General features: G+C 37.0%; 1 protein-coding gene across 6 annotated transcripts in view; it reads left to right on the top strand.

The window, feature by feature from the left end:
• The window catches only part of PLCG2 (phospholipase C gamma 2), a 72,296-nt gene that overhangs the window by 55,020 nt on the left and 3,836 nt on the right, over positions 1-13,440 (top strand). For all 6 annotated transcript variants that reach the window (XM_068693218.1, XM_068693219.1, XM_068693217.1 and 3 more), the window contains 9 exons: positions 907-973; positions 1,241-1,398; positions 3,786-3,888; positions 5,116-5,325; positions 5,917-6,062; positions 7,030-7,144; positions 8,491-8,658; positions 9,523-9,611; positions 13,034-13,218. In XM_068693218.1, the coding sequence (XP_068549319.1) occupies positions 907-973; positions 1,241-1,398; positions 3,786-3,888; positions 5,116-5,325; positions 5,917-6,062; positions 7,030-7,144; positions 8,491-8,658; positions 9,523-9,611; positions 13,034-13,218 (1,241 nt within the window). The remainder of the gene's footprint in view (positions 1-906; positions 974-1,240; positions 1,399-3,785; positions 3,889-5,115; positions 5,326-5,916; positions 6,063-7,029; positions 7,145-8,490; positions 8,659-9,522; positions 9,612-13,033; positions 13,219-13,440) is intronic.

Genomic DNA, 13,440 nt, shown 5'->3' with positions numbered 1-13,440 from the left:
GTTTAAGGTTTGTCTGCTGTGTTTCCCTATAATATGCTGCCCTCTGGAAGAGGAAATCTAGTTTATGCTAATCTAGTTTATACTAGGGCTGTGCATGCTGTGTTTGAGGGAATGCAGAATAAAGAAATGAATGCATTCTTCACTGTTCTCTGTGCTGTTGAGTATTTTTGTCAGGACTTCCATCAAGGAAAACTACTTAGGGAGATAGCTGATTTGCTTGGGTTTTAAGAGGTTATAATGGTTTCATGCTAATGAAAATCATACCGGTATAGATTTTTCAGATAGCTTATCTAAACAGTAATGTGTCTGAAACTAGTTTGCTTGTGTGATTACTCCCTAGATATTTGCAAATAGAAAAAACATGTGCCCAAACACATCATTCTCACATTCACAGTCGAGGATCATGTTTTGATGCATAACTAACGTTTATACTGATTGTCAAATGGGTCTAAGAAAATCTAGTCCAGAGTCTTGAACAAAGATCTATTTATGACAAGAAGACAAAGATACTTGTTTTTACTTTCTGGAGTATTAGAAATAAAATGTTACATTATTCTGTTGTTGTTGTTAAGTACTTCCAATGATTTGCCAGGAGCCTTTGGAGGAAAATATGTTCATTAGATTTTTTTTGTTTTCTTCTGACGATAGTAGCATTAAGCAGACTTGAAAAATAAGTGGTTGTGTCATGGCAGAAGTTGCAGTCCTCATTTTGACTCTGAGTACAGAAGTTCTTATCTATTTCTCAGAACGAGAAATTCTTGATATGGAAGTAGGCTTTTAAATATTACGGTGGGCCTGCTTTCAGTGAAACTGAGAGTAGATTTAATGGTGTGTATTTAATATTTGTTAATATTCTTTAAATGCACTTGAAGACTGAGGGTCAGATTTAACTCATGTTTTTCACAGATCATCGAGGACAATCCATTAGGCTCTCTATGTCGTGGCATCCTGGTACTCAATACATACAATGTTGGTATGTATTTTCTGATCCTTACATGTGGGCTTTCTGTATTGAGAAAGTTTTATTGTTTTTACTATAAAAGATTTGTTTTTGAAGAATATTTGTATTACTACAGGTAATACAATTAATATGATTAAGCTTGTTAATACTAACTGTTCAGCCCTGTAAGACCTTTATTACAATGGCCAGAACTTGACTACTAGCTGTTGTAACAGATCAAGGGCAGCTTCTACTTCTAGATTTTAGTATAAACTTCTTGCTACTGTTGTTGCTTAACAGTGAAAATGCCACAAGGGAAACACAAAAAGCCTTTTGTCTTCATTCTGGAACCTAAGAATCCAGAAGATCCGTGTGTTGAGTTTGCAACTGATAAAGTAGAAGAACTCTTTGAATGGTACCAAAGTATCCGTGAAATCACGTGGAAAACTGCAGAAGAGGTATTGATTAATAAATAACTATATGTGTGCACACACCTGGTATTGATAAAAAAAAAAAAGTATACCCATTATTTTATAACGTACTGTTATAAGTTTACAATACTGTTTATTTTTTAGCTACCATATATTGCTAAACCTTGCTAAGACCTGATCCTAGACTCTCTTGCAAGTTACTGTTTGCTTGTTCGTTTTACTGATGCTGTGAATGTTGTTCTCTGAACCCTTTTGGGAATAGTACACAAGATAGCAGAGTGCCAGTCATTAGAAAACATTTTGGTTTTGTGTTAACAGGAATTTTTCAGCAGAGTACTGTCTTTGCACCTTTGCATCCTTACTAACTCTGCTTTGCAGTGAATGCAGAATTGAATAGGTAATTGTTTAGGCAAATACTTTATTTGTAACTAATAACCTAACTGGTGTACCTGTACTACTACTGCCACTGAAGGACATTCTTCAAGACTTGCTGTTCCTGCCCTGAAGTATTAATTTACTTTGCTCTTCTCTTTTTTGATATTTAAGTTTCTGACATGATCAAAGTGCCCTTCTGTTGACTATACCTAGGTGTACTTTTTCCTTTCTTGCTTTTATTCACTTTTTATTACTAAGTGGGTGGCATGAACAATGGAAAATATGTTTCAGTATCATGTTGGCTTGTGTTGTTTATCCTTCCTCTGGAGTAGTAATATTCTGAAGGTCATCAAAATCCTATTTATGGCAAGCAAGTTAGTATCTCAAGAAGAGGAGACAGCAAATTCAGCAAGGGAAGAAGCAACAGGAACTGTTGGCGTATTGTTGGAGGAAAGAGATGTAGTCATTATTGCAGGGCTTTCATTTAGAAATAAAAATGAGAAAAAGAGAAACACGACCTAGAAGAAATGTCTCTAAATTGAATGTTTTTTTATAGCACATCAATGGCTCTTCAGGAGCTTGCCAGCTTTCTTTCCCTCTGTACAGTAAAAGAAGTATTAAACAGCCTGTCTTCAAAGGTGGTTTAAAATTTGTTTCTGTCAGTCAGGAGGCTTTTCTCAGTTTGGCCTCTTGAAAGCTCACGTGATAGTCTGCAGCATGGGGGGGGGAAAAAGACAAGGAAAAGCCTTTTTTGCCAGTAGAATTAACAGTCTGAATTCTGGGGAAGGAAAAAGCATAGTGAATCACCACAATGCTGCAGTATGATACAGACATGGTTTCACTTTATTTTTGTGCTGTGTACATTGTATATAAAAAGTAAAAATATCTGAGCTTCATATACCTTGTCATCTCTAATATTAACACCTGCCATGCTCCTAGGAATTGTTGTTCATTGTTAGCTCTCCTGTTTGGGTATCTCTAGAGGGTCATGTCTAAAGATGAGCTCACAGCATTTTGAAGTGCTTCTTTGTATTTGAAGCACCACATTCTGTTGTGCAATATCTGGGAAACTGCTTTATCACTAAGTACCATGAAGTCTGTGTTTGCAGTTTTTTCCCCAGCCTATTTCAAGTGTTAATGCTATATTCCTCTTTGCTTTTCTTGGACTTCGATGTATAATCTCTGGTTCATTGAAACACTGTAGAAACCCATCAGCTTCTCTGGTTTTTCTTTCCTCTTCAGTTCATCTTGTTGAGGGAATTATTTTGGAAGACCTCCTAATTGCTGCTGCTTCATAACCTCTTGTACCAAAGCTAATAGCTGTTCAGTATGGGGCTCTTCTAACATGTGCTATCCTGTAATTGCTTCTTATGTCTGAAAAGCCTCCAGCCAAAATGTCTCCATTCGGGGAATGTCTTGCTGATTTCAGTGGCTTCCAGCCTCTGGTTGCAAAGACCTTGGCTCAGCTTCCACATAGCAGGTGCTTACAAAGAGGGAAGTAGCTACTAGGTTTATTAGTGATGATGCCTATACGATTGCACATGACTTACCATACACAATACTGTTGGTTTGATGTGCAAATGCAAAATTCCAGGAATGATACTCATAGGGTTTAAGTTTAGCTGTTTGGGGATTAGTAACAAGACCTAAGTCCTGCTCAAGGTAATAAATAGTGAGAAACTTCACTACATTTAACATTTTTTTTACTTCATACATTTGCATTTACATGAGGTGTAGAGTCATGAATATATCTAAAACCGAACAGAAACAAATTATTAGTTTCTTATAGTAAAACATGGTTGCCGAGCTCCTGAGTGGAACTGATTCAAGGAAACTCAGAAACTCTTTAAGAAACAAACACACACTCATTAATCTGTTCTCTGATTGGGTACACAACGTTTATGTAGGTTCTAAGTATCAAATAGGAATCTGGGTGAAGAGGAATGGATCAACTTTGTCCTTTTTGTTAGAGTATACCCTGGAGTTACTGTACCATAATATCCAGTGTTGTCTGTAATCTAAAATGTTAAATTTTACAGGAGAACAGGAGGAAATACTGGGAAAAGAATCAATTGATTGCTATTGAATTATCTGATCTGGTAATCTACTGCAAGCCAACAAGCAAAACCAAGGACAATTTAGGTATTTTCTTTAATATTACACCTGAATTTTAACTTTACTACTAATCTGTACAGATGTTAGTTGAAATTAGAGGACTGAAGATATCCTTTCTCTATGGGGAAAAAAATATTCTGCATCACCCATGGAGAGTATTCAGTGGCAATTTGAATTGCACGCTGGGGAACGTGATGATATTCATACTGTAAAATGTCAGGTAAAAGCCTATGGTTTATCAGAATTGTTTTGAACGTACATCTCAACCTGCTAAGGCTTAAGTGTGGTACCAAATGTGGAACAAATTAGTCATATGAGACAGAGAAACAAGAGACCATAAATGAGGAGACAAGAACAATTGTGAAACTATTCAGGCTTTCATTTCCCATAGCATTGCATTCTTGCTGTCAGTAAAATCACGGTAAGGACTAGAAAGCTTCTCAATGTTTGTGAATTTCCATTAGAAAGGAGGCTTTAAAAGAAGAGATCCTGCAAATGTCACAAATTTCTAACCTAGTTGACTAAAGACAGCTCAATATAACTTTCATAGGGAAGTTCACTATTTATGTGTCAGTTGACTTTTTTGAAGACTAAAAAGTCTGACTGAACACTTGCAATTTGTTTGTAAGAACCCTCAAAATGGATTTGTTATGCATTTGCCATTTATATAAGCTATAAGAATGGTGTATTTGCCATTTATGTAAGCTATTGGGAATAGTTTCATAATATAAATAAAAACTGGGGTCTGTGTAAGTGTGGGTGTAGAATCTGACACTGAAATGTGTACTTCTTATTCCAGAGAAGCCAGGAAATGTGCCCTTCTTCCTTAAGCTTCTTTGCAAACATTTTTAATAAGCTGTCAGTATGGTTAAGACATTATAATTACAGTCATTGTTTGAGGCATTGGGTAACCCTGGCTCACCCTTTCTTCTCTCCATTTAAACCTAGGAAAAGACGTCTCATTTAAATATGTCTTGCAGTGGTCAGAAGTGCGTTATTAGCAATGATGAGATGAGAGCATGACTACAGACTATCTGCCCTGCTGCAAAACATGAGGCAGGCAGGCAATTTTAACTTTCAGACCTGGTGTTCAACCAATTTGCCGTGTCTGCATTAAAACAGTGGAAATTGCTGCATTAAAGGACAAAGCAAAACAAAGTGAACCAAAATGTTAGTAGAAATACAGCATAAATGTCGACTTCCTTCTTCCTTTACTAATGTAATGACTCTTCTTTTCCTCCCTCGCTTCTGTAGAAAATCCCGATTTCAAAGAAATCCGTTCTTTCGTGGAAACCAAGGCAGAAAATATTGTTAAGCAAAAGCCAGTTGAGTTGCTGAAATACAACCTGAAGGGACTGACGCGTGTCTATCCTAAAGGACAGAGGGTTGACTCATCAAACTATGACCCATTTCGCCTCTGGCTTTGTGGCTCTCAGATGGTGGCTCTTAACTTCCAAACTCCAGGTAATATTCCCTTTGAAAAAGGGTTTGATCTGCCTTCCATTTTACCATTAATGAGCCTCTTTATGGACTCTCTGCCATTCTAATCACTGTTGCTATTCTATTGATTTGTAATTCACAGCAAGAAGGGAGATGCAGAAACTAAAGTTAGCTTGCGTATGTGAATCCCTTGCTAGAGCTGGTCCCCCCAGATCAGTCTCCCTGTCGCTGAGCCAGACTAACCCACTTGTTACCTCTGAAAGGTTTATTCCACCTTTATCTCTTCATGATAAGCAGAGATAGTTACTCTGAAGTTCAGGTGGATGAACCGTTGTTCATTTGCAGGGAAAGCTGTACGCAACTTTCAAATAAGGGCCAACTAGCTTATGACACACTGATAAGAAACTAATTGTGAATGGAGATGAATTTATTTGGATTAATGACCAGTCAAATATAGTTACTGAAGGGAACTGAGTTTTCCAACTTACCTTTCCAGCTCTTTCTGAGATAGTGGCAACCAGGAGGAACTGCACAGAGGAGCCATTATTCTGGTAGTTCCTTAGCTTTATTCAAATGTTTTTTACTTCTGTTATGACTGTTTAACTCTCTCCCTAGATAAATACATGCAATTGAACCATGCCTTGTTTTCACTTAATGGACGCACTGGCTATGTTCTGCAGCCAGAAAGCATGCGAAATGAAGAATATGACCCAATGCCAAATGAATCGAGGAGGAAATTGCAGATGATTATGACAGTGAGGGTAAATCTCCTTTGTAAATTATGTTTTTTACAAGTCATAAATATCTTTACAACTAAAAATAAAGCTATTATGTTTCATAGCAAGACCTGACAGATTGTCAAAATACTGTTTTTTATTGTCAATGTTGGAGAATAAAAGTAATTCCACTGGTTCCTGACAGGAAACGCTATCTTTATTATGCTAATGAAGCACGTGGTATAGGATTGAAAGCACAATCCTAGGATAATTTTATATAATTGTTAATAAAATAGACTAATGTGAATTTCCCACCTAATGACTTCTTAATAGAAATGTCTTATTGGAGATTGGTTAGCAGCAGACTAACTAGGTCAGAAATTTCCAGTGTGGATGAAAGATGTTTATAATGAAATAAAGAAACTAAACACAAAAGATATTAAACTGATTTTTTTCCCATTCATAATAGTATTTAGTACACTGACTCATAGAGAGATGAGGATTTATCACTTAAAAATTATAATATATTGTCTTCTAGTGCCAAATGTGAATTGAACTTGTTTCTGTTCTCAGTTGCTATTCAATAAGAGAGATGTCCTTTAAAAGTATGTTTTCTGAGAAGGAAGAAATACATTAACTGCTTTTCACCACAGTTTAGAGACAAGGTAAACAGGGGTCATCACTGTAAAGCAGGAGTTTCTTAAAGTAGATAAAGGCTGAGGAAAGATGAGTAAACTTGTGTTATGAACTTGATCTGTAGCTGCATGCTCTGTGCAATGAGTGTCAGCCATTGCATAAATCACTGAGTCACCCAAAGAATGGAAGGATATTATTATTGGTGGCACAGATAGTTTAATACATGCGAACATATTCAAGAGATTTATCATGTTCTTTTTTTTTTTTTTTTTTTTTTTCTCTAGTGAATTCCTGTTCAGTTCTGTAGGCTACCTTCCACACAAATAATGGTGTGAAGTTTCCTTTGGAGGTGGTTATAACGTCATTTCTTTTGCAGGTTTTGGGGGCTCGCCATCTTCCTAAGCCTGGTAGAAGCATTGCTTGTCCCTTTGTAGAGGTAGAAATTTGTGGGGCTGAATATGATAACAACAAATTCAAGACGACAGTTGTGAGTGAGTATCTGAGGTTTTCTGTGTTGTGGGGACATGGTTATGCTCTGAGTGCACTTCAATAAAATGAGTAGGTGATGGTCATGAATTTACAGTGTCTGTAGTTGGTCAGCAACCTGTATGGGGAGGAATTAGGTAACTGTTGCTCTTGGCTGGTGAGTCATACATTACTGTTTTCCTGGTTGCCTCAATGCCAGTTAATTTGGGAAACTCAAATGTATATCAGAGTTTTTTCAAAAAACCTCAACCATTAGTTTGTAGAAAGTCATGATTGTTTTAATTTTTGCCTATGGACAAGTTTGCATAATCTGCACGTTTTTTTTTTTTTTTTTAAATAAATAAAAAATTGCTGTCTTGAAAGTGCCTCCTACAGTTACAATCATTTGCCCAAACTCTGGTCCCAGTGGGGAGTTACTGCTCTGAGATCCAGACTGTGTTTATTTAAATTTGGGTTTGAAGACTGGCATCCCATCAGAGACAGCTTGGGTATATATGGCTGTAAAGTAGTATAACCTGAAAAACAGAAGTTTGATCAAAGCTTGCTCCTGGTGAGTTCTGGATAAGGTGTGTTTGTCTGTAGAGGAGTTTAAGTGCATTTAAGTGCACTGAAATGGGACAATATCTCACCAACAGCCAAGTAAAAATTGATTATTGGAATTTTAAATGTAAGAAGATAACACAGAACAATCTTTAATAAACTGACTGGCTGTCTTTTCACGATTTAATATATCTGGATGTAACAGTGTTCCTCTGGTAGACAAGAGGCTTTGAATCTAATTATCCAGGCCACTGAAACTTACAGCTTAGAGAGGAGTGGAAGATAAATACAGAATAAAGAGCAAAACATGTGTTGTGGCTCTTCAGTACTTCAGAGAAGAGGCTTATGATTTTAAATTTTTGTGGGGAGTGACCAAGACCTTAGACAGCAAAATTCCTGGCAGTATTGCACATGACAAGTTACTTGGTCTTCCAGAAACAAGTACGAGAATTGAGCAATTATACATCAGTCTTTCCAGTACTTTCCATGCTTTTACTGATATGGAGCATGAGGCTCATGAATATGAGCAATGAATTAGCTTTTTTTACACGTACACATCCAAGGAGATTTTGTATATTTAAAGACGAATAATAGCCTTTCTTTGTGGATTTCCATCCCTGCCAAGCTTCCTCCTATCTCCCCCCACAAATAAACAAATACAAACTGCCTGAAGCGAGGTTACAACATGAGACAGATGGTAAATAGGATTTTTGGGCCTTTGTATTCCCAGAAAATGTCCAGGGATACATACCCATGTATGAATGAAGTGAATTTATTGCTTCATACAGCAAATGTTTCCTTTTCATTACAGATGACAATGGCCTTAATCCAGTTTGGGCGCCGTGTCCAGAGCAAGTGAAATTTGAAATTTATGATCCCAATCTAGCGTTTCTGCGCTTTGTTGTTTATGAGGAGGATATGTTCAGTGACCCTAATTTCTTAGCACATGCCACTTTCCCTATCAAAGGAATCAAAACAGGTAAGAATGGGAGGTGTAATATGGGGCTAAGTCAGAAAAATGTGGTTCAGCATTGTTGTATTGTGATCTTGCTGTCAGTAGCAACTATAACACGCCAAAGGAGAATTGCGCTTTTGATCTGCTCCTTTAGTTGTTTGTTATGATGTGGGGTGTGTAGTGTGCAAGTATTTAAAATAATTCTCCTCTCACTTTCTGATTTGTTTTGAGATAGTAAAACATAGAAAAATTTGCAACAGCAAAAAACACAACAAAGATGTTAAAATTGCTACTGATAGTGTGCCGTGACTCTGAGGAAGTTAAACATAAATTTCTTGTGTACCTGTAGACCCAGAGGTTTAATTCTAACTTCTTTGTTCTGAAAGTGGGAGATTCCAATAAAGGTTCTTTCTTCCTCTCTAGTTTGTGTTGCGTTTCAGAAGAAAGTAACAAGTTCACTACTTTTGATATTACACCTATCTCCTTACTAATATCACTTATATGTCTTCAACTGTCTTCACCATGGACTCCATCTCAGCAACAGGGTTATGTGCTCTAAGTAAAATGTGGGAAGATTCTGTTTTGGTGTCAGTGGATTTGTTTTATTAATTGCCTTAGATGTGGACATATGCAGAAGTAGGTTTTCTGATTCTCTCTGCAACTGGTTTTAGTTTTCAAGAACATGTGAAATCTTGTGTTTTTCATTTTGGCCGTTATTGTCTTTTGCTTCTCTGTAATTCACGTAGCAAAGCCTGCTCTCAGCAATGGAGCATTTGAGCAGAGAAGGATCTCTTAGTCCTTAGGACTGTTTGCACCATTTTGATGACTGCAGGTAACCATTTGCCTTGATTCTAGTTCTCCTTTGTGTATGTTTTTTGTTTTCCACAGGTTTTAGATCAGTTCCTCTCAAGAATGGTTACAGTGAAGACATAGAGCTAGCCTCGCTTCTGATTCATTGTGAAATGCAACAAGTTCTGGTGAGAACTATTGGTTTGTTTTGTGCACTTAGAGCTTGTGTTATCAGTTCTTTGTGGAAACCGGGAAGTGAGGATTTAGTTTGCTGCTGTTGTATAGTCTGATATTTCATTAGGTATTGGGGAAGACCAAGGATGCGAATTGAGTTACTCTCCTCTGGGGAGGACACAGATTACTCACTTGTTAAAAGAAATAATGCAGAAACAAAGACTAATTGCCTCTATTTTTTTTTTCTGTTACAAGCATGGTCATTGTCTTCAGTGTTAACTACCTGATGCCGTGCAAAGTTAGCTAAATTCAGGCCTTAGCTTCTTGGAATTCTTTTTAAAGGTCCTACGTTAAAAAAAGAAAAGTCTTTAAGAAGAGAAGATAAATTTACTTCTCCCAGTATGTCATTAACATAAATAACCCCACAAATGGAAGACATATCCTGGTTCCTACTGAAGCTCTAATCTCCTTCTCTTAAGCCTCCGTAAAACAACTGATTGAAGTACTAGTATTTTCATGCACATAAGGAAAAAATGATGATGATGCATCCCTTGCTTATGAAGCCAGGCATTAAAGCGGCTGATCTGTGAAGAGCATTTGTTGGTGCTCCAGAGGTGGTGCTTTATATGCTAATTTAAAGCAGGTTTATTCTCAGACTGTCTCCATACCTCAACAGTATGTTATGCTATTTGCTTTATATATTAATATACAGTAACTATAATAAACTAAATACATATGCAATTATAACTATATATTCATTTTTCATTTTATTATAATATTTTATTAAACACAATGGCATAGAAGACAAGTGATGAAATTTTATGGTACTTCTCGGAAGTGAGGATTTCACGGTGTTTTCCAGTACCCTTCTGATTCAGAAGAGGGGGGAAAGAAAGTAGAACTTATTTGTAGTCATTCACAACCATTTAGGCTTATGCTATGGTTCACACCAGTGTACATTATGTTTCCTGATTAAACTATCAGATTCTGCTAACAGTAAGTCTTTATGTCTCTGGAGAGATTTGTGCCTGTAGTTACACATACTGAAATGGAAATGTTTGAATTCTCAGTCACATTCCTCACAGACAAATGGCAGCCTCTTTTCCAAATGTCCTTTGTCAAGACTTTTGTAAAGCCACCTTATGGACACGTGATGTAAAAGGACTGTGTGTAATCACAGTTTTTGTAGCCATGGAAGCTGTCTTCTGGTGGTTAGCAAAGAGTTAGGAGAGAAGAAGGCTGGGAACTGAGACGAAGGGTGTGTATAAAGAAACGAGATATATGTCCTTTGAAGATAACATTTGAAATGTTCATATTCCATGGATACAAGTCTGATACAGGAGGCCAGATAAGCTTACATGGTTTTTGTCTTGCCTCCTTTGAGTAAACTGGTAACAACTTGCTATTGCCAAAACTGTCGAGCATGGGCATGATACATAGATACATTGCTAATTCCTCCTCAGAAATTCAGATCATTCTTTGCCTGGGGCAGGAGTATCTCTTAAAGTGCTGCTCGCAGCAGCAGTGTATGTCTCCCAGTCTGTCAGCACCAAGTCCTTTCACAGTAGCACATTTCACACTCTTGAAGCCCCTTCTGCTTAAGCCAAATGAAGATGAAGCACAGCTCTGTATTTTCACGCTTTTTGATATCTTTGGGTGATAATGCAGTTGCAGGAGAACTTTCAAAAATTTTTCCTTTAGTTTGGCAGTCAGCAGCAAACTAAGATTTGCCATGGTTAATCAACTTCTAGAGCTTCTGCCAGGTCATTCAAGAAGCATCAGGAAAGATCAAGCTTGTATCCATCTGTTCTTCTGCCTTTTTTTTTTTTTTTTTTTTTTTTTAATAATGACCCTCCATAAAATGGTATAATTTAATAACAGGCCTGTTTATATACAGAGCCTATCTGCATACTCTTGGAGATGAAATACAAAGATATAAAGGGGAATTACAGATGGCTGAGAAAATTCTTTAGGAATAGAGAAGCAAGAATATTGCAAAGTAAGCATTCACATGTGTGAATCATTTATGGAGCCTTATGTAGTTTTTGTCCAAGTTGACTGGTCTTCCCGATCCTGTAGAAATTCTGTTACATTGGTGCTGTTGTCACATTTAGAAGCATGTCTTCTTTGTCTGAAATTTGATTTACTTGCTTCAGAAAGTATGTGTATCACTTTAGCACTTCCTAATTACAGTGGACATTATACAGCATTTTAAAGTCTAGCTTTGCACAAATAGTAGTACATATGCATCTCGACAATTACACCTGCAAATTGGTAATTAGCAATCTGCTTATTCCTTCTGCAATTTGGGAATGCAGAGTTTCATTCCTATTCTTGCAGGGGAAGCTTTTTAAAACTTAATCAGTAGCATAGCACTGAGGCTGCTCCATTTGCTTCAAGCCATACCAGGGAGCTGTAGGAGTATGCTTTGGGAGGAAAAAGAAAGGTTAGGAAAGGATCTGGTTGCTCTACCTGTTGAAACCCCATGGGTGTTTGCTAAACACGACAGCTTCCCTAGATCTGTACTGAGTGCTAAAAGAGGCATTCTTATTAATATGCCATCTCTGAAAATGCTTAGATTTGTTATGTTTATTGATTCCATGTCATTTCTTGTAGAATGTACATCTTGTTTTGCTGCTGATGTAAAAATTAAGACTTTGTTCCTGCCAATACTATTCCCCACTAGTAACTCAATAAAGGAGACAGCTTGTGCATCCAAAGTTTTGAAATATTAAAGCAATTTGAAGTCATGAAGGGAATCATGATGATTGTTTTATGCTTGTGGATAATTTTGAGATGTTCTCCTGTGGGCCACATTCAACAAGAGAAATTCAGATGGCTGCAAATTATACTTGAAATACTTAGCAAGTTCTGTTGCAGGTTGTCATAGCTCCACAGAAACAAAGGATGTGTCCTTTCTTGATTGTCTGACACTTGATAATATTAGAGATCTTATTTACTAGTCAGTATTTCCACTTGCAGCCTAGATTTCAATAAGAAAGCGCCAGGAATATGTCACCTTACACAAATATGGTGGAGCAGTCAAAAATAAGATTTAAAAAAAAAAAAAGTCTTTTAAAAATTTATAATCTAATGTCCCACAGTGATACATCGTTTGCTGTCCTTTCCTTAACATGCTGGCATACTTTGTGTGTGGAAAAATATTCCAACATATGTTTCAGATACAGACACTTCATGACTCCTGGAATGTCCATGATGCCCCTATTAGACAGTGTGGTGCCTTAGATAATGGGTGTAAGGGTTTTTTTTTCACTATGTTCTTAGTTACTTAGTTTATTTCCATAAATGTTGCAGAATCATCATGCAAAAATAATTTTAGAAAACCAATGGAATGTGTTTAGAAAAACAAAATAACCACCCAAACTCTGTTGGTTCTGTCTTACACTGTACATTGTTTTCCAATATTCTTTTGAAGGAAAGTGAAGAAGAGCTTTATTCCTCATGTCGGCAACTTCGGAAACGCCAGGAGGAGCTTAATAATCAGCTGTTCCTTTATGACACCCATGTGAATTTAAGGAATCCTAACAGAGATGCTATATTAAAAGAATTTAATGTGAATGAGCACAAACTACAGATATATCAAGAGACATGCAACCGCAGGTAGGTTGATAATCATTCTCCTTCCCAAGGCAGCTCTGTCCAAACATGATTTATGGTAAGGAAGTCTCAGATTTATTAAAATAAGCATCTAAAGAGTGACTGGAGTAGGATGAGGATATCTCAAGTGAGGCTGGGCTGCAAGCCACTAGAGGCCAGCAGACTCAATGAAATACCTGCTCAGTGAAATCCTGGTTTTAGGGATCACAGTGAAACATGTAATCC

This window comes from Anas acuta, chromosome 10 (genome assembly GCF_963932015.1).
Source record: "Anas acuta chromosome 10, bAnaAcu1.1, whole genome shotgun sequence".
Taxonomy (NCBI): Eukaryota; Metazoa; Chordata; class Aves; order Anseriformes; family Anatidae; genus Anas; species Anas acuta.
Note: the sequence above shows the minus strand (reverse complement) of the source record. Positions and strands in the feature narration are given on the sequence as shown.